The sequence below is a fragment of the Chinchilla lanigera genome, unplaced genomic scaffold (genome assembly GCF_000276665.1).
Source record: "Chinchilla lanigera isolate Chin_1 unplaced genomic scaffold, ChiLan1.0 scaffold00028, whole genome shotgun sequence".
Classification (NCBI taxonomy): Eukaryota; Metazoa; Chordata; class Mammalia; order Rodentia; family Chinchillidae; genus Chinchilla; species Chinchilla lanigera.
The window spans coordinates 13,574,286-13,594,762 of record NW_004955429.1 but is presented as its reverse complement, the minus strand read 5'-3'; the positions used below and the strand labels follow the sequence as shown (position 1 = coordinate 13,594,762).

Genomic DNA, 20,477 nt, shown 5'->3' with positions numbered 1-20,477 from the left:
AAAAAAAAAAAAAAAAACCAACCATTTACAGCAGAGGTTACATCCCTACCACTTAAGCAGATGACATCTAAAGTCCTTTCCACAGTGATATAAAATCAGCTTACAAGGTGAGGACGCAGCATGCAGGTCCCTCTGCTGGGCCACTCCCTTGAGCACAAGGAACTGGGAGCCCCGCCCGCCTGGCCCTGACGCACCTGCCCGGACCTCCTCGTGCTCCAGCACCACGCGGTTGTAGATGAAGCGGATGTACTTGGAGGGGTTGTTGGTCCTGGGCCCCTCCTGGCCCAGCAGGTGCAGGATGCGCGTGGCCAGCACTGTGAACTCACAGTCCTCGATGAACTCGCACAGGTGAGACAGCCCGGTCTCCTTGCTCTCCGAGTTCTCCTCGATGATGCTGATGATGCAGTCCACAATGGCGCGCTTGTACTCAAAGCCGCCCTGCAGGGAGGATGGAGCTGAGCCTGGAGCCGGAGCCTGGCCAGGCCTGGGACCAGGAATGCCAGGCCACATGAGGCCTCAAGGCCCGGCTCACTGGGGCTCAGCCTCTGGCCTGGGTGCACATGGGGCCCTTCCGATGCCAACAGGAAGAGTTTAATGGGAACATTTCAGAGCCTGCTTTTCTTCCTGACTGGGATGAGACACAGGCAGAACGGGCTGCATCAAAGGATCAGACACAGAACCATCACTGACCCAGCAATTCCACTTCCACTGTGCGCCCTGCCCAGCCGAGCAGAGCCAGACAGGTGGCAAACAGGTGTCAATCGGAGCAACTCAAATGTGGAAGTGTCCTGAGTGACCACCCAGGGGGGCAAAGATCCTGAACTGTGGTCTCCACCCACCAGGCCTTAAGAAGGAGCGGTATTCCAGCACAGGCTGTAATCTGCAGAAACCCTGAACGTGATATGACATGAAATAAAATGGGCAGGAAGAGACCAGGCCTGTCCAGTGCCACTCAGGCAGGGCACCTGGACAAGCTGTTCAGAGACAGAAAATGGAATGGTGGCCCAGGGCCTGGGAGGAGGAGGACAAACAGCTAGTTTTTACCTGGGACAGAGCTTCTGCTGAAAATGTCCAAGTCACAAGATGGATAGTGATGAGGCTTACATACATACTATGTACTTTTTTTTTTTGGTCTTTTTGAGACAGGGTCTCACTATGCAGTTCAGGCTAGCCTTAGCTCACTCCCGCCTCAGCCTCCCAAGTGCTGGGATTAGTGGTGGCATGCGCCACCACTCCGGCTAACACTGTGCAGTTTAATGAGAGGTGACAAGTGAGAGGCCAGAGGCACTAGGCATGTAACCCAGCAACAGAAGTGCTCTGGGGGGCAGTCCCGGGTTAACAGATAGTGCCATCCTAACAGGAAGTCCCTCCTGAACTTGATGTCACCAACCTGTTACCAAGGAAAAGTCTAAATAAATCCCCTAGCTTTGATTTTTTTTTTTTTCTCATTTTTTTTCCAGGCTGGCCTTGAATTCACTATGTAGCCCAGGCTGGTCTCGAACTTGCAGTGATTTTCCTGCCTCAGCCTCCTAAGTGCTGAGATTACAGGCATGCATGCAGCACTATGCCTGGCTCACTTAGTCATAACTGACTTTAGAAAATCATCAGTCTTACAAGTCTCACAGCTGATTAATATGTTATTGGGTTCTAGTAGCTTTTTCACACCTGTGCTAAAGCCATCTAAGGTGTGCATTTCTTTTTTTCTTTCTTTTTTTTTTTAGTTTTTGTTTTTTGAGACAGGGTCTCACTATGTAGTTCAGGCTGGCCTTGAACTTATGGTGATCTTCCTGCCTCAGCCTCCCAAGTGCTGGGACATCTAATGTGTTCAGAACTAAGCAATACCACTTGCCTCACAGAGTGTACAGTTTTAGATATTTTGAATTAGTAGTCAGTATTTAAAACTCAGGGACACGTAAGGTTGGGAAGGTCACAGGACTGCACAGTCCATACCATCTCTGAAAGGCCAGGCCCAGGAAGTGAGGGCTCACAAAGCGTCAGTGCCCTCCTCTCCTGGTGTCCCTGGACACCCCAGACACTGAGAACAGTGTCTCCTCTAGCGCTGGATCCTTGGGGACCAAATCTACTCTGTGAAAATTTGCTTCAGCTCCTGGGAAATGAATGGGTCTGGCTGAGACACTAACAAGTGCAATCACTAATCCACATGAGGAACCAACACAGCACTAGTGCCACATTATGAATGCTGCTTTCACAAGAAACCACCCTGGGAGCTCGTGGAACAGCCCTCATATTTCCATGCTTGACTCCACCAGCAGAGAACGTGTTTACTCATCTCGGGCACAAGCGTTACCTCAAGCCAGTGAGTCAGAGTGTCATTACTGCGATTACGCTTACATTATCCATGCAGGAGTGATTAAAGGGCCGCAGGCACCAGGAAAACAGCAGGTTAACGGGTTGGCCGGCACACCCACAGAGAGGAGCTCTCACCCAAGGAGCCTGCAGCCAGCAGCCAGGCTGCCCCCGCCCCTGTAGGACACCTGGCAGGTCCCCACTAGCCCCACCTTACCTCCTCCCGCAGCATGGTGAACAGGAAGTTCATGAGGACAGCATGTTTCCGAGGGTACTTCTGACACAGGGCACTGATGGCCTGGACCACCACCACCTGGGCCAGACAGACAGGCATGAGAGGTAGCTCTGGGACTCATTTCCTGAGTGCCAACGACGTGTCCCCACCGCACTGGCAGGACCCGGTTCCGGACGTGACACCAGGGCAGGGAGAAGGGGCTGCACAGGCATGCGGGGGACCCCGAGATTCCCCAGCCACCAGGCAGATGGCTCACGTGGGAGCTCCCAGCCCTGCCCTCACCAGCAACCTCAATTGTGTTTCTAGGTTCTCTCTGAGGCATCACCCATGCCTGAAATCACCTGGCTCACCTGTTTGGGTTTTTTTTCTTTAATTTTTTTAGACAGGATCTCACTGTGTAGTCCAGGTTGGCCTTGAACTCACTACGAAGGCCAAGCTGGTCGGGAATTTGTGGCGATCCTCCTGTGTCACTCTCCCGGGTGCTAGGATTACAGGCATGCACCGCCACGCCCAGCTCGAGTTCACTCATTTGTTTACTTGATGGCTTATCCATCGGACAGCAAAGCTCTTTTCAATAGGTGGGTGGGGACAGTCTTGCTGTGTTGTTCAGGCTGGCCTCCAACTCACTACATAGCCCAGGCTGGCCTCGTACCTGGGGATTCTCCTGCCTCAGCCTCCTAGTGCTAGGATTACATGCCCAGAAAAAGGAAGCTCTATGAAAGCAGATTCTCATCCTGTTCACTGCTATGTTCCCTTCTCCTAAAACTCTATACAGTGGACAGCAAGTGGTTAATAAATACTTGACGTGGAGGGACGAAGGAAGCAAGGTTGTGCTTGTCCCCAGGGCTGAGGATCTACAGGGTGACACCCTGCCCCAGGTTCCTCCGCAGCAGGAGGCGCAAGCCTCCTGGCCCGGCCCATCGCAGTACCTTGAACTCATCGGAGATCTCTGACATGAAAGATGAGATTTGCTTCATGAGGCGGTCGATGCTGCTCTCGCTGCCTGTCTTGAGCAGCGTGGTGATGGCCAACGTGGCAATGCTGCGGTTCGAGTCTGTGACCAGGTTCTCCAGGTCCAGATTGCAGGCCGTCACGGCAGATGGGTGCTTCATAGCTACCTGGTTGGGGGAGGACAGGGACAGACAGGGCAGAACCCATCTGTCACTCCCTGTGCAGGGTGTGGTCTGGTCTCAGTGTCCCAAGGCTCACGGGGACCAGGTCTGCCGGAGCCCACACTCCTACCTTATTGAGAGTGCGGACGGCAGCGTAGCGGAGCGCAGCCTTGGGGGAGCTGCAGAAGAGCTGGAGCACTGTGGGGACACAGGGGACAGATGCAGGGGGCTACACAGCAGAGTCAAGGGGGATCACACCCTTTGTGGGCCACAGCCAACCTCAGCTCAGCTCGCCTTCTCCACCCGTCGCTTCCCTCACCCACCAGCCCAAGCTGCTAGCACAGCCCAGGGATCCCAGGCATAGGCACCAGCTATGCCTACTGAGCCCATGCCCGGCACCAGGGGCAGTGGCTGCCAGCCCTGTGTCGCTGGTTCCTCACATCAGAGGGGACAGCAGTGACTACCATCTTCCTTTCTAGAGAAAGAGGCTGAAGCAGGAGGGGCAAAGCAGCTTAAGTGCCCTGAGACTGGCAGCCAGCTGGTGGCAGTGTGGGATTAGAACCCAGGATTGGCCACTGGGAAATGAAACTCCACTCCTCTCCCATGGTATCCACAGGAAGCAGCACAGCTCCCCCAAAAGTGCTGGGGATGGAAGAACAAAGTCCTCTCTTAAGCCACCAATTTCAGTGGGCATGGTGGCATTAACCTGTAATCCTGGTTACCTGGGAGGCTGAGGCAGGAGGATTGGAAGTTTGAACCTAGACTTGAATCACTTAGGAAAACCCTGTCTCAGAATTTAAAACATGAACAAAAAAGGCTAGAGATGTAACTCTGTGATATAGCAACACTTGGTTAGATTCCCAACACTGCGAAATAAATAAATAAATAAAGTTATGCCTGCAATCTTAGCTCCAGAAAGCTGAGGCAAGAGGACTGAAAGTTCCAGCCCAGCCTGGGTCACTTAGCAAGACCTTATCTCAAACAAAAAAAGGCTGGTGGCTCAGTGCTAAGGCCCAGAGTTCAACATCCAGCATGGCTAAACAAATATACAAAGGACCAGTTTATTTTCCATCTCTAGGAGAGCAACATCAGGGAGCAAATCCCTCTTTGCCCTGTTCCCAAGAAGCTCAGAGCCAAATCTCACACTCAGCAACGGTAGCAACTCAGACCAGTTTTCTGGAATACCCACATTCCTTTATCCGTTACTGGGCTTTAATTCTCTTGTATATTTTAACTTGTCTTTTCCATTTAAAATAAGAGCACTCCTATTTTGAAAGCTCTACTTTATCATTTCTGTTACCCTACAAACAGGGGGCACAGTAAGAACAGGATGACCACACAGATCAGTGAACGTACTTGTCCAGTTCTCCTGTTTAGTTGCAAGGGGACAGGGAGACTTCTCCCTCCAGACGTGAGCCCCATCTCTCTGCATGACCACGTTTACACCATTACTACAGGGATTATTAGAAAAACACGGGGGTCCAGCTGGGTGTGGTGGCACACACCTGTAATCCCAGCACTGGTGAGGCTGAGGCAGGAGGATCACCTTAAATTCAAGGCCAGCCAGGGTTACAATGAGGCCCTGTCTCTAAACACCAAAAAAACAAAAAACAAGGATGGGGAGGTGTTCAATCATTCTTTTTTATTTTTGGGGTTTTGATTTGTTGTTTGAGACAGGGTCTCACTGTGTATCCAGGCCGATCTTGAACTCACTATGGGAAAGCCAGGTGTGGTGGAGCACACCTGTAATTGCAGCACTACAGAGGCTGAGGCGGGAGGAGTGCTGCAAGTTAGAGACCAGCCTGGGCGACAAAGTGAGCTCAAGGCCAGCCTGAACTGCAGAGCAAGACGCTGTTTCAAAAACACACAAAAAAAGAACTCACTATGGAGTCCAGGCTGGGACTGAACTCATGGCAATCTTCCTGCCTCAACCTCCTGAGTGCTGGGACTTCAGGCATTTGCCACCATGCCCAGCTGTTTTAATGATAGTCTCACCATATGGCCCAGGCTGGCCTCGAACTCACGAAGATCCTTCTGCCTCAGCCTCCAGAGCGTGGGGATGAGAGGTGTGCTCCACTACACTTGGCTCCAATCAGCCCTACGACCTGAAAATCTAACTCTCCAGTCATAGCATCTCTGCTTTCCCCAGCGGGGCCTGGCTCGAGCTGTCTCCTCCTTCCTGCCCTCAGAATCCAGACCCAGACCCCAAAGGGCCTCTCCTCCTCCACCCTCTCTGCACACCCAGCGAACACACCAACCCGAGCACCGCACATTTCCCATGCCCGTCACTCTCCTAATGCAGGGCCTGTGGTCAGACTTGCCTCATCCATAGGGGCCAGCACAGCAAGCAGCCACACTCAAGTCCACCATGTCTGCCACGGGGCCAGGCACCGTGCTATACCATCTGTGCAGACCTCAACAACCCTGGGCAACAGGCATGACTGTCACATGTGCTGCAGAGGGAGGCGAGGCCTGGAGACTGGAGAAGATGGGTGACCATCCAGGTCACCCACCCGAAGGGCAGGGCCAGGACTCATACCCAATCATATGGATCCAGGGTTGGTTCAAAACCACCCCTCTCTGCCGTCCCCTTCACCTGGGACAGCTCAGTCCAGGCTCCACCCTGAGCCCTCCTTCCTCAAAGTACTGGGGATTGGAACCCAGAGCCTTCACACCGATCTATACCCCTCAGCTCCTTTCATTTTTTAAATTTTCAGACAGGCCTTGCAGGCTTGCTAATTGCCTAGGTTGGGCTCCAACTTGTAACCCTCTTGCCTCAGCCTCCCATAAGGGTTCACCTGTAGGTATGTGCCCCCACACTTGGCTCACCTCGGCTCTCTGGTGTAAGATAATCCTGAAGATAGCCCACCTCCAAAAGTAACACCCCACAGGGTGTTACTCCAAAAGTCCCCACAGGGTGCTCGGCCAAGAATAAGTGCTGAACGTGTGCTGCTTCCTTAACATCCTAGACAGGGGCCTACTGACGGCATTTCCTCTATCCCCCATCTCTGGCCTCAGCTCACTTCCTGAGTGACGGATGCTCACAGACCTGACACAGCTGGAGCCAGCTCTTTGGCACTGCAGCCCGGCAAGTTGACGATGGCCGAGGCAGCTTCATATACTACCATCTCGTGCTTGTTCCGCAGGCAGCTCTCAATGAAGTCAAATAGTGGGCTGTCGCGGCTGTAAGAGACCCAGGGGTAGCAAGAAGCTGGGGACAGCTCAGCACGACAGGAGGACCGAGGCGGGCACTGGCGGGAGGAGGCGGAGTGCTCACCTGCCGTCCTCCTCTTCCAGCTGCTTGCTGGCCACCCGGATCATCATGCAGTAGGCGAAGGGTGACTTCAGCCCGTGCCGGGTGAACTTGCTGATCATCTTGTTGACAGCCAAGCGGTCATTCTTCCGCACATGGTACAGGAGCCCCAGTGCATGGTACTAGAGGAGCGCGACAGCAAGGGACACTGGTTGTTGGGCCCTGGGCAGGTCACTGTATGTCTGTCAAGCTTCAGCCTTCTGAGACGGAGTTTTCACTATGTAGTTCAGGCTGGCCTTGAACGCAATATGTGGTTCAGGCTGGCCTCAAACTCACAGTGATCCTCCTGCATAAGCCTCCCAAGTGCTAGGATTATACCCATGCACCACCTGGCTCTTTTTTTTTTTTTTTTTTTTTTTTGGTGGTACAGAGGACTGAACTCAGGGCCTTTCCACTGAGCTATAGCCACATCCACTTTTTTTTTCTTTTTTTGGTACCAGGAATTAAAGTCGTGACTTCACACTTGCCAGGCAGGTGCTGTGCCACTGAGCTAAACCCTGCCTCCCCCATCCATTTTTTAACTGATTGGGTTTTTTTTTCTTTTTCTTTAAATAGGGTTTCGCTAAGTCACTAAGTATCCCAGGCTGGGCTGGAATTTGTGTTCTTCCTGCCTCAGCCTCCTAGAGTGCTGGTATTATGGGCATGTACCACTACCCTGGCTCTGCCTGAGTATTTACAGGATCGTCTGCCCTTGTACCTTACCTGAACCATGATGTTATCGCTGGACGCTGCCTCCTGGGCCTCATTCACCCAGCGCTTGACCATGTCAAAGCTGCACTTCAGCAGGTGCTGCAGGTACAGGGCAGGTGAGGGGCAGCCAGGACAGCCACCTGCTGCCCACCCCAGGCAGGGCTCCCAGGCTTCTCCCAGACGCAGCCCACAGCCTTCCCCGCATCCTGGTCCCAAGGATGGACCCAGCTCCCACCTTTCACCACATCCCAACTCCAACACCCTGTCACCCCACGGGTGGCTCAAGGCCGTGCACCGGGGCCCTGCTGAACAGCCCAGGCTCTCTTCGCAGAGGAGATAGGTAGGCCACTCAGACACAAGGTACAGAACCACCCCAACACACACACACTGGACAGGGACTGATTTTTTTCTCCCATTTTCCTCCTATCCCACAGGGCCTGGCCACAGCTACCCACCAGGGAAGACACCAGGGCAGAGCTGGAGACGCTGGGCACCTTGTCCACAATGGCCTGCTTCATGTAGCGCTCGATGGCCTGCAGCATGGTGCTCTGTGGGGATAGGAGTAGGGAGGTGGGGACCCTCAGGAGTACAGCTATGGGGCGCTAGAGGAGGAAGGCAGCCACTATTTGGGGGCGCTCTTGCACACCCCAGCCCGGAGAGCAGGGTACAGCTGGAAGCGTGTACAGGACGCAGGATGCAGGAGGCATGGACTCACGTCAGTGATCTGGCACAGGGCGCGCACAGCCGGGCCCCTGTAGTTGTCCTCTTTCCCAGTCATGTCTTTTGTCAGGCTGCGGGGGACAGGGAACGTTGCTGACATAGGGGGGACTACTGGGACCAGCGCAGTCCTCTCCAGCTCCCCTGCCGCCACGCCTGCCGGGTTCACTGCACAAGTCTCCTAGCTCATGCTAGGCTCCTGTTCCTCCAACTAAGCCAAAGGGCAGTGAGGCGTGGTGGCACGCACTTATAATCCCAGCACTCGGGAAGCTGAGGCAGGAGGCTCTTGAGTTTGAGGCCAGCATGGGCTACATAAACAAATTCAAGGCCAGCCTGCAATACATAAGGAGACCCTGTCTGAAAAAAAAGGGTGGGGGGGGCGTTGCTGGAGGAGTTTTTGTAACTCAGAGCCAACCAAGTTGCTCCCCTGCTTTCACTAAGAGGTTCTTGTGGCTTCTCGGGCACAGAAAAGACAGCACCCAAAGAAGCACTCAGGGGCCTGGAAAATTCCATTATTCTGGGGCTACGGAGGCCACAGCTGTCTTATTTGTTGCTATCTCCCCAAAGCTCCACATGGACTGATGCACACGCAGTAAATATTTTCTACATTAATCTACCAGTGAATGTGTGGACCCCTCCCTTACATGCACACCTGTGGCAACAACAGATGAGAATGGAGTCCCAGCTCAAAAAGGCAGGAATTATACATTAGGGACACCTTCCTCCTGAACCACGCCAACTAACAAAGAAAGCAGTACCTGGGCAGCGAGCCTGTTCATGTACCTCTCGTTTTCTCTGTGGCTGTGTTTTTTGTTTTGTTTCGTTTTTAGTACCGAGAACTGAACTCACGACCTCAAGCTTGCCAGGCAGGTGCTATGCTGCTGAACTACAGCACCAGCCCTCTACGTCAGTTTTTATCATATTATCCTGTAGTAGTCACTGAAGTCTTAGTCAAAGTTCCAGGCTACTGCAATCCTAGCCCTTGGGAGGCTGAAGTAAGAGGATCACCATGAGTTTGAGGCCAGCCTGGGCTACATAAACAAATTGAAGGGCAGCCTAAACCACATGGTAAGACCCTGTCTCAAAAAAACTAAACAAAACAGGGGCAGGGGATTTAGATCAGTAGCACAGCACTTGCCTGGCATGCATGAGGTCCCGAGTTCGATCCCCTGTACCCCACAAAAAGCTAAACAAAAAAGTTCTAGGTTGGCTCAGGTGACTAAGAATCACGGAAAGAAGTTTGTCCCCTAGTCAAGGCCAGGGAAGTCAAAGGGAAACGGCCCACTCTGGAGGCTGCCATGAGTGCCTTAAGAAACTGCAGGATGAGGGACAATGGAGGAAGAGGCATCTGGCCCTATGCCAGCCAAAAGGCTCCTCTGTACGCATCACCAAAAGGGTCTGTCAGCAGACCCTCCACCCCACAGAGGGGCCTCCCACGGCCCCAAGAGTCACCTGCTGGTAACAATGATGACGTCCTCTGCGATGCAAGACATCTCCTTGATGGTCAAGTAGCACATCCGCCGCAGTGTGGGCTGGGAAAGAGATGGGAAAAGCCCTATTGATCGGCTCATCGAGAGCACCAGAGCCAGGAAAAGGAATCACCAGGCTAGGCGAAGGCAGCTTGTATCTCTTCAGGAAGGCTGGGGTTGGGACACTTACGTCATTGGACTGAAAAAGCTTGGTCATGGCAAAGAAGGCCTCTGTTGCTTCGGTGGTCCCCAGGTGCTCCCCCTGTGGTGATCAAGAAAGGAACTTAGCCTGGGACATAGAGGCCAGGTGCTTCTTCCTGTGGGATCTGCTCAGGCCAGACCCTCAGACCCTGCAGGGCTCTGTCAAACGCAGTGAGTCACAGCAAGACGCATGGTAGGCCCAGAGCTATGACCTCAGAGAAGCTGTCAAACAGTCCAAAGGTGCACCCTTTGGACACCCCCTAGTACCAATTTCCCCTCTTACCTGGTTTATGAGGTAAAGAATCTTGGTGAGGATGTGGGCACATTTCCGAGGGTTAATGGGAGTTTCATTAAAGACACGGGCCTAAAAAATAAATAAATAAAGACACAGGTCTAAGAAGAAGCCATCGAAGGTATTAGCTCTGAGCCCAGTTCATTTCCCTTCCACTGACCCCCCTCAGGTATTTCAAGGTCTGAGAAGTCACAGAAGAAATACATACACTTGCCTACACGAGATTATCTCACAGGGAAAGTTTGTTTTTAACTAATCTATTAATAGTTCCTAAAATTCCTCCCCAACTCTTAGGGATGTGCTGACCTACTGACTAGCAAATGCTTAACAAACATTTTTAAGTGGAAAGAGAAATGATGAACAAGAACAGAAATCTACCCAGCACTTGGGAGGCTGAGGCAGGAGGATCCCTGTGAGTTCAAGGCCAGCCTGGGCTACAAAATGACTTCAAGGCCAGCCTGAACTGCATAGGGAGACACTGTCCCAAGGACCAAAAAAAAAAAAAAAAAAAAAACAGCAATCTAAGCTTCACAAACTCTCTGCAGGAACCAAATTTTCCTGTGTTTTCCAGCACAGGCTTTCTTCTCAGTTGCTCTGGAAACCAGCACTCTGAAGGAGTCAGTATTCTGGCTGTACCCTTGGTAAGTATTCACGACAGGACAGAGGCACAGGTAACACTGACCTCCTGGAGTACTGCACTCTTCTCCAGGTGCTGGAATGGGTTGGAGCCTCCACCTGCAGTCAAGGAGAACAATGGAAACCGATTTCAGGTAGTGACCCTGAATTTCCAAACTCCCAGACACAGGGAAGAGAAAGCTGTCCCCATTCTCTACCCAGGACCCCTCCAGATGGCACCCAAGGCTCTACAGTCCGACTATGGATCCTACCACGCTCTTGCCAGCGGGCTCCACTCTGCCCCAACCACTCACACTCCCCCAGGAGCCCTGACACACTCTGTGTCTCTCAAGTGCCACATCCTGCAGCCGTTCATGCAACCTGTAGTTAACTGAGTCCCTCGGTGCCAAACAACTACCTGTGACCAAATTTCCCTCACTGCAGCCGCCCATCTGTAACCAGTGACATGTGCGATTACCTACTCGATATCTGTCTCCTGCACTCCGTGACCACTCTAACACTGCATTCCTCCTGTCCTACCGCAGGATCAGGACGCCTACAGAGCCTGGCATTCAGCAGGCTCTCAATCTGTTTTCAGTTGAATGAATGGAGAACCCACGCTTGTCACCTACAGCACAGATTACCCCCCCCCACAGTGTGGCCAGCACCAACGCGGCCCGGCAAATACAAGAAGGTCGGGCCGCAAAGGCATAATGTGCACACAGCCCGGCCCCCTCCTGACAAATCGGGAAACTGAGGCCCACACAGGACGATGACCCACTCAAGGTCACGCAGCAAATCCCGGTTGAAGCTCACGAGTGCGAAGCAGCGGGGATCTCCGAGGCTCCCCGAGACCTAGGCCGGCTGCGACCCGAGCCTGAGTCCGTCACTCGCCTCGGCGCCCGCGCCAGGACAAAGGCTGCGAAGGAGGGCTCCCGGGGAAGGCTGGAGAACCTCCGCTACGGGCCGGCCTCCCCCAGGCCTCCCAGACCCCTCACCCGACTCCTCGTCCTTCTTGTCGAATTTCTTCAACATCCTGACGCCGGTGGGGGCGCAAGCAGCAGCGCAAAGATGCAGCGATGCGGTGGGCAGCAACTCCCCTCCCCGCGTCCCACCCGGGCCACTTCCGGGCTCCGGCGGCCACGTCGCCGTGCGCTGTGCGCCTGCGCGCTCCGCGCCCCGCGCCTGCGCACACTGGGTCGCCGCGACCGCGTCTCTTTAACTCTGTCGGCGCCGCGGGGACGAGGTGGGGTTGAGGACCCACGGCCCGGAGGGTGGACGCTTCAGACCCCCACAGTGACCCGAAGCCTATCTGCACTCCTCACGCAGGCCTGATGTAAGGGCTCTCGGGCGTGAGGGACCCAGCGCCCTGACCCACCCTGGACACCCAGTTAACGTCACCTGTCGTTACTGTCACTTATCCAGGAGGCCTTCTTGACAGCGCCTCACTCAGTCCCTTTCCTCGGCCTGATTTTGTCACCAGCGACACCCCCCGTTTTGACTTTCTTGCTTCTACTGTCTTTCGTTCTCTGCCACGGAGAATATTGGTGCGTAATAGTTGCTCCGTGGATTTGTGAGTGGACGAATGCAGGACATTGCTGAACTAAGTCGTTTCTGCCCAGCCCCGGTCACGCCTGCTCCTGGCGCACATTGCTTCGTATTTATTAACGCCCAAGGAGCTCCCTGAAGCGAAGGCTCGGTCTGTGGCTTCGGTGTCGCCCGGCGCCGGGGCGAGCGGGCCGCCACGGGAGAATGCCGCGTCGCCCCCGCTTGCGCACCCGGGGACCCACGCGGGACCGCGGAGGCTGAGGTGAGCACGGCCCGCGCGCAGACCGCCCGGGCGACGCGGCCCGAGGCGGGACGGCCAGGCGCTGCAAGCGCCGCACCAGGTTGCCTGGGGAGGGGACAACTCCCAAAGCTGGTGAGCTGGGTGTGGAGAGGCGGGGCTGCTCAGGGATCGCAGGCCACGGCCCAGCCCGAGCAGCGCAGCCCGTAGGGTCCGACTTGGCAGAGCCTGAGAGTGGATCGCGCCCCAGCGGGAACTCGTCAAGAGCCAGAAATGATCAAAACCCATCATCCATAACGCCACACCTCAGCAGAAGGAAATTATCCAAAAAAAAGGAAACAGAATTGCGGCTGCCACGATTAGCAGCAGGATGGTTAGAAAAATCCTAAATGTCCATCAAAAGGACATCGTTAGGGAAATGATGGTATAGACGTCAACGAAATATTCTGCTCTCTTTAGAAGGAATGTTAGACCGGGGTGGTGGCCCACACCCGTAATGTCAGCACTCAAGAGGCTGAGGCAGGAGGATGGCCCTGAGTTTGAGGCCAACCTGGTCTACATAGCGGAGACCTTATTACAAAACACCAAAGGCTGGGGGCAGAAAAGAGCACTGAATATTTGATAGTATTCTGCTTGGTTTTGGTTTTTTTTTTTTCTGGTACCAGGAATCGAACTCACGACCTTGCTCTTGCCAGGCAGGTGCTGTGCTGCTGAGCTAAATCCCCAGCCCTAAGAACACTGAATATTTGAATTGTGTTAAGATGATGAAATACAGATGATTGCTTGGGTTAAAATATCCTTTTGTAGGATTCTATTAATTCTTTTTGTTTTTTTTCCGGTACCGGGAATCAAACTCATGACCTTGTGCTTGCTAAGCAGGTGCTGTGCTGCTGAGCTAAATCCCCAGCCCTAAGATTCTATTAATTCTGTAGACTACCAAGAACAATTTTTCCTATACACTTTCGACCACGAGAAGTGTGGGCTGTGGCTCCAGCTCTGATTATGGCCACACCTATAATGATAAGGATTTTATTTGTAAATGCAGTATGCATTCTTCATTATAATTGCTATGTCCTTTGTAGAAACACAGATTACAGAAAGAGCGAGAAGGGGCTGGGGGTGTAGCTTAGTGGCACAGCACCTGCCTGGCAAGCGCAAGGTCCTGAGTTTGATTCCCGGTACCAAAAAAATAAAACCACAAAACCAGAAAGGGAAAGACAAAGCTGGATGTGGTAGCACATGACTGAGATCCCTGCCCTCTGGGAAGCTGAGGCAGGAGGATTGCAAGTTTGAACCCAGCCAGGCAACTTAGCAACTTAACAAGACCCTATCTCTACATAAAAAATGAAAAGGGTTGGAGATGTAGCTCAGTACATAGGCCCTTTGTTCAGTCCCTAGTACTGGGGAGAAAAAGATCCATCTAATGCTGAGCGTGAATCTCTATTTCATTTTTATGGCTGAATAATATCCCACTTTATGGCGACAGAGTATTTTGTTCACCCATTGATGGACATTGGGTAGTTTCCATATGGGGCTCTTGTGAATAGTCCTTTCACTGTTAATATACAAGTTTTTGGTTTCATTTGGTTTTTCTCTTTTGGCTTTTGTTTTGTTTTGAGACAGGGTCTCACTATGTAGTTCAGGCTGATCTCGAACTCACTTTATAGCCCAGGCTGGCTTCGAACTCATAGCGAACCTCCTGCCTCAGCCTCCCAAGTGCTGAGATTACAGGCCTGCACCACCATGCCTGGCTGGGTTTGGGATTTTTGAGATAGTGTCTCAGTATGTAGGCCAGCCCAGTTTCGAACTTACTGTAGAGTCTGGGCTGACCTGGCATTGCAAGTGTCTTGTCTCAGCCTCCTGAGTAGCTAGCGTGTGCCTACACGCCCATTATTCATGTGTGTGTGTGTGTGTGGGTGCGTGCACCTTCTGGATAGTAGCCTCAGAACTACAAATGCTTTTAATTTTGATGAAATTCTGCTTCTCTGTTTTGTCTTCTGTTGCTTAGGCTTTTGGTGTCATACCTAAGAAAAAATTGCTTTAGCCAGGTCATTAAGTTTTACCTTACGTTGTCTTCTGAGAGTTTTATGCTTTCACTTCTTATTTTGCTTCAGGGTTTTTACCATTTATGGTGTAAGGTAGGGAAAACAACTTCAGCTATCCTGGCACCATTTGTTGAAAAGATTATTTCTTTCTGCATTGCACGGTGTGTCATCCTTGTTGAAATCAATTGTCCATCAATGTCTGGGTTATTTCTGAACTTTTCATGCTATTCCCATGGTCTACATACTCTAGTTTTGAAAGATGTTACCGTCAGAGGAAACTGGGCAAAAGGTTAGATCTCTCCCAAGATCTCTCTGCATTATTTCTTGTAACTGAATGTAGATATATGAATATATCTATAAAAATATAGTTTTAAAAAGTAGTATAGATTATTTTTAACCATCGGCCATTCCCAAAGGAAAAAAAATTAGGTGTACTCTGAGAATTTCCCCATCCTCCTCTAATATGCCCTCTTGTGCCCGCTAGAGGGCACCAACTCTCTCTTTTTACTTCCAGTTTCACAGCCGCCAGAGCAGGAAGGGTCCAGGAGTTTGAGGCTAGCCTGAACAACAGAGCTAGACCCTATCTCTTTTTCTGTATTTGTTTCTTTTTTTTCCTGTGAATTGAACTCCCAACTCACACTTGCCAGGTGCTGTGCCACTGAGCTACATCTCAGACCCTTCTTTGTGTGTTTGTTTGCTTTTCCTGTTTGGTTTTGGTTTTCGGTTTTGTGAGACAGGGTCTCACCATGCAGTTCAGGCTAGCCTCGAATTCACTATGTAGCCCAGGCTGGCCTCAAGCTTGTGGTGATCCTCCTGTCTTAGCCCCCCTGATTTCTAGGCTTACAAGCATGCTCCGTCATACCTGGCATTTGTTCTTTTATGTTTTTTGACAGGGTCTCCCTGCATAGTCCAGGCTGGCCTTGAATATACTATGTAGCCCAGATTGGCCTTAAACTCATGGCTATCCTCCTGCCTCACCCTCCTGAATGCTGGGATTATAGGCGTGTTCCACTATGCCTGCCTTGTTTTTTGTGTGTGTTTGTTTGTTTTGTCCTTTTGAGACAGGGCCTTGCTATGCAGTTCAGACTGGCCTTGAGTTCACTTTGTAACCCAGGCTGGTATTGAACTCACAAACGATCCTCCTGCCTCAGCTTCCCAAGTGCTGGGATTACAGGTGTGGGCCACCACGCCCAAATGAGACCTTGTATTAAGAAGGAAAAGGGGAGCCTGGCGTGTCGGCGCAGGCCTGTAATCCAAGCACTCAGGAGGCTGAGGCAGGAGAATTGTTTGAGAGTTTGAGACCAGCCTGGGCTACAAAGTGAGCTCAAGGCCAGCCTGAACTGCATAGCGAGACCCTGTCTCAAAAAAAAGAAAAAGGAAGGAAAACGAGAAGGAGGTAGGTCAGCATGTCGCAGCCCAGTCATGCCTGCAGACACCACACTACACTCTTTTCCGTTTCCCGAGCTCTGGGAGTTACCTGCCATCATTCCTCGCTGGGCGGCTGCTTTACATTGATTCTCTGGCTTCCGACTCTAATGCCCAGCTACATGTCGGCTGCTATGGCTTTGCCCCAGGCCTCCTCCCTCAGCGGGCCTGCTGGGCGGTCACAGTGACTCTGACCTTATTCACCACCACTCATATGCTGATGTCGCCCAAACCCAGATCTGTCACAAAACCTGCACTGCAGACAGGGTGCGACAGAGTAAGTGACTCACTTGCTTCCCTCCTTTTATGGTGGTGTCACCCAGCTGCTGCCTAAGACAGAGACCCAGAGACATGGCTGATGTCTTCTCCCTCACCCTCCACATGATCTGTCTGTATTCTTTTTTGTCTCCTCAACAAATAGGTGTAGCTAGGGGGCTGGGGATTTAGCTCAGCGGCACAGCGCCTGCCCAGCAAGTGCAAGGTCATGAGTTCGATTCCTGGTACTGGAAAAAAGCAAAAAAAAAAAAAAAAAAAAAAAAAAAAAAAACCAAATAGATGTAGCCAGATGAGGTGGCATTTGTCTGTCATCCTAGTACTTGGGAAGTTGAGGCAAGAGGATCGCTATGAGTTTGAGGCCAGCCTGGGCTACGTAGTGAGCTAAGACCAGCCTGAACCTCATAGATAGCAAGACCCTGTCTCAAAAAAACAAAATAAAACAAATAGACATAGAATTTCTCCCATGGACCAAGCCATGTACTGCCTTCTGGGATCAGCAAGCTCAGTGCCCATAGTCTAGCAGAGTTTGCGTCGAAAACCAGTTTCTTTAGCTGCACAGTTGAGAGCTGGGTTCATGGGGATTGAATGTGTTAACAGCATGTAGCACCTGAGACAGTTATAGGAAGATGGACCTGTGGCCCTTCTGCACCCTTAAGAACAAAGGATCAAAGTTTTTGGTGGGGGAGGAAGATGAGGAAGGAAATAGGGAAAATCATAATTTAAAATCTGTACTTTTTTTTTTCTGAAGCAGTGTCTCACTACATATTCCAGCCAGGCTGGCCTTGAACTCACTATGTTTCTTTTTTTTTCTTTTTTTTTTTTTCTTTTTGTCTTTTTGAGACAGGGTCTCACTATGCAGTTCAAGCTGGCCTTGAGCTCACTTTGTAGCCCAGGTTGGCCTCAAACTCTCAACGATCCTCCTGCCTCAGCCTCCCAACTGCTGGGATTACAGGCATGATGCCACTACTCCCAGCTCTGACCTCAAACTTGCAGTGATCCTTCTGCCTTAGTTTCCAGAATGCCGAGATTACAGCATGTGCCACCAGGCCCAGCTAAAAATATTGTACTTTTTTGTTTGTTGTTTTTTGAGACAGGGCCTCACTATGTAGTTCAGGCTGGCCTGGAACTCACAGCAATCCTCCTACCTCTATGCCTGACAAAAACTACTTTTAAGAAGGCTGTTGGAGCCAGGCATGGTGGCACAAGCCTGTAATCCCAGCACTCCAGAGGCTGAAGTAAGAGGATCACCTCAAGTTCAAGGCCAACCAGGACTACATAGCAAAACCCTCTTTCAAAAAAAAGTAGAACATTGCAACTCTAGGATATAGTGGAAGGTCTCAAGATTATCCTTCTCATTCCCTAGATCTGTTTATACTTGTTCCCTCTAGGCCCATTACACTCAAAATCCCTTAAAAATACTTTAAGTCCATAAATTAGCTTAGTTGATAAAGAGCAGGAACAAGGTTTGGTTGGGGTTTTTTGTTTATTTGCTTAGTTGTTTGGTTGGTTTTAGTACCAGGAATCAAACTCAGGCCCTTGTGCTTACCAAGCAGGTGCTGTGCCACTGAGCTATATCCCCAGCCAGATACCTGATTTTAAGATAAAGGAAGGGATTGACAGAGTTCAAAGAATGTTTTCAGCCAGGCATGGTGGTGCACACTTGTAATTCCAGCCCTCAGGAATTGGAGGCAGGAGAATCACCTTGAGTTGGAAGCCAGCCTTGCCTACATAGTGAGTTTAAGGCCAGTCTGAACTATATAGGGAGACTGTCTCAAAAACATGGGCGTGATGATGCAAGACTGTAACCCCACACTTGGGAGGCTGAGGCAGGAGGATTGAAAGTTTAAGCCCAGTCTGGGAAATTTAGCTTAATTCACAAAAAAGGGCTGGAGGTGTAGCTCACTGTGAGGGCCCTGGGTTCAACCCCCAGTACTGCAAGATAAATAAAACTTTTTAAAAGACACAGTATATGTGAATGAGATGCATGAGGCTGCTGCAGGCATGACGTGGCATACTTTTTTGCTTTTGTTTTTGGGACAGGGTCTCTCTCTCTCTCTCTTTTTTTTTTTTTTTTTTTTTTTTTTTTTTTTTTGTCTTTTTTGAGACAGAGTCTCCCTGTGCAGTTCAGGCTGGTCTTGAGCTCACTTTGTAGCCCAAGCTAGTCTCAAACTTGCAACGATCCTCCTGCCTCAGCCTCCTGAGTTCTGGGATTACAGGCATGTGCCACCATGCCTGGCATGGAGACAGGGTCTCTTTAGATAACTTGGGCTGGCCTCAGACTCACTACATAGGCCAGGTTGGCTTCGAACTCTCAATCTTCCTGCCTCTACCTCCCAAGGGCTGGGATTATAGGCACGCACCACCATACTTTGCTCATACTATTTTGTAGTAAAGTTGTTTTTCTTCCCAGTACTAGAGATTGAGGTAATAAAGCAAAACAAAAAAAAAGATAGTCCTAAAGGGGCTGGGGATTTAGCTCAGCGGCACAGCACCTGCCTGACAAGCACAAGGTCATGAGTTCGATTCCCGGTACCAGGGGAAAAAAAAAAGATAGTCCTAAAGATTGAGCTCAAGTCTTTTGCACTGAGCTACATCCTCAGCCATTTATCTTTTTCTATTTATTTAGTTAGTTTTCCTTTTTTTTTTTTTTTTCTTGTTTTTGAGACAAGGTTTTACTACATAGTCCAGGCTGGCCTTGAACTCACTGTGTAGCCTAGGCTGGCCTTAAACTCTTTGAAATCCTCCTACCTCAGCCTCCTGAGCACTTAGGTTACAGGCATGCGCCAATACCCTGGCATTGTTTTTGTTTTTTGAGACAAGGTCTCACCACTTAGCCCAGGCTAGCTGTGAACTCTCAATTTTCCTGCCTCAGCCTCCCAAGGGCTAGGATTATAGGCAAGTACTGCCATATCCCGCTCAGACTACTTTATAGTTCCCAGTAACAGAGAGTGAACTCAGGACCTTTTTACTTGACCTCATACGGAGCTATATCCTCTGACCTTTTTATTTATTTTTTATTTTTAAGACAGGGTCTCACTGTGTCACTAAGTTACCCAGGCTGGCCTTGGACTCCTGGACTTGAGTGACCCTCTTGCCTCAGTTTCCAGAGTAATGGAGCTATAGGTGTATATCATCTGCCACAGAGAGTTTAAGACCAGTCTCAACTACGTAGTGAGACCCTGTCTTAAAAAACCAACCACCCTAAAAAAGCCTCCTCCTCACTGGCATGTTGTGGGTCCCAGGCCTACTTGCAGGTGCAGGGGTTGCTAATATTCTAGACAATTAAGCCAGGTACAGACATTATAGGCAGTGTCATAGGACTAGGTCCTTGGAGAGTCAGTCCAGAGGATGAGAACACATCCCCATCCCAACTGTGGCTGGAGGCACATCCAAAGAAGGTTAAAGTCACAGTGGCCAGATTTTCATATTTCCCTAAGGGATAAATGAGAATTTGAGATGATTGGTACCACCATTTTGAGATTTCCTACATAAGTAAACCATTATTTCCTTAGAGATGGGCCATCCTCTCCCTCCCACTACAACTAAGATTAAGCCTACTAAAACTAGGACTAAGACTAAAGATAAACTGGCATGGTGGCGCATGCATAGAATCCCAGCACTCAGGAGGATTGCTGCGAGTTCAAGGCCATCCTGGGCTACAAAGTGAGCTCACGGTCAGCCTGAACTGCATAGTGAGACCCTGACTCAAAAAGACAAAAAAAAGACTAAAGATAAGGTTCTATATTATATAGATTATCAGCCAAGGTTAATGATGTCATCCATATGCCCTTGCTACCATTGGATCAATATTAGCCCAGCAGCTATACTTGCAATCTTTCTTTTTTTAATTTTATTTCTTTTTTTATTTTTTGGTCTTTTTGAGACAAGGTCTCGCTATGCAGTTCAGGATGGCCCTGAGCTCACTTTGTAGCCCAGGCTGGTCTCAAACTTAAAACAATCCTCCTGCCTCAGCCTCCCGAGTGCTGGGATTACA

General features: G+C 50.7%; 2 protein-coding genes across 2 annotated transcripts in view; one reads left to right on the top strand and one right to left on the bottom strand.

The window, feature by feature from the left end:
* Copg1 (coatomer protein complex, subunit gamma 1) overlaps window positions 1-12,087 on the bottom strand; it is a 33,126-nt gene extending 21,039 nt beyond the window's left edge. The window contains exons 1-14 of the mRNA XM_005386999.2: window positions 11,950-12,087; window positions 11,019-11,071; window positions 10,328-10,408; window positions 10,034-10,105; window positions 9,827-9,906; window positions 8,373-8,448; window positions 8,113-8,205; window positions 7,670-7,756; window positions 6,932-7,089; window positions 6,704-6,837; window positions 3,785-3,852; window positions 3,472-3,660; window positions 2,525-2,620; window positions 195-438 (exon numbers count right to left, since the gene is read on the bottom strand). Of these exons, the coding sequence (XP_005387056.1) occupies window positions 195-438; window positions 2,525-2,620; window positions 3,472-3,660; window positions 3,785-3,852; window positions 6,704-6,837; window positions 6,932-7,089; window positions 7,670-7,756; window positions 8,113-8,205; window positions 8,373-8,448; window positions 9,827-9,906; window positions 10,034-10,105; window positions 10,328-10,408; window positions 11,019-11,071; window positions 11,950-11,986 (1,468 nt within the window). The 5' untranslated portion in view covers window positions 11,987-12,087. The remainder of the gene's footprint in view (window positions 1-194; window positions 439-2,524; window positions 2,621-3,471; window positions 3,661-3,784; window positions 3,853-6,703; window positions 6,838-6,931; window positions 7,090-7,669; window positions 7,757-8,112; window positions 8,206-8,372; window positions 8,449-9,826; window positions 9,907-10,033; window positions 10,106-10,327; window positions 10,409-11,018; window positions 11,072-11,949) is intronic.
* A 649-nt stretch (window positions 12,088-12,736) lies between these two features.
* Window positions 12,737-20,477, top strand: part of Cnbp (CCHC-type zinc finger, nucleic acid binding protein) — a 44,805-nt gene continuing 37,064 nt past the window's right edge. Inside the window, exon 1 of the mRNA XM_013515376.1 lies at window positions 12,737-12,761. The gene's annotated coding sequence lies outside the window, so the exon portion shown is untranslated. The remainder of the gene's footprint in view (window positions 12,762-20,477) is intronic.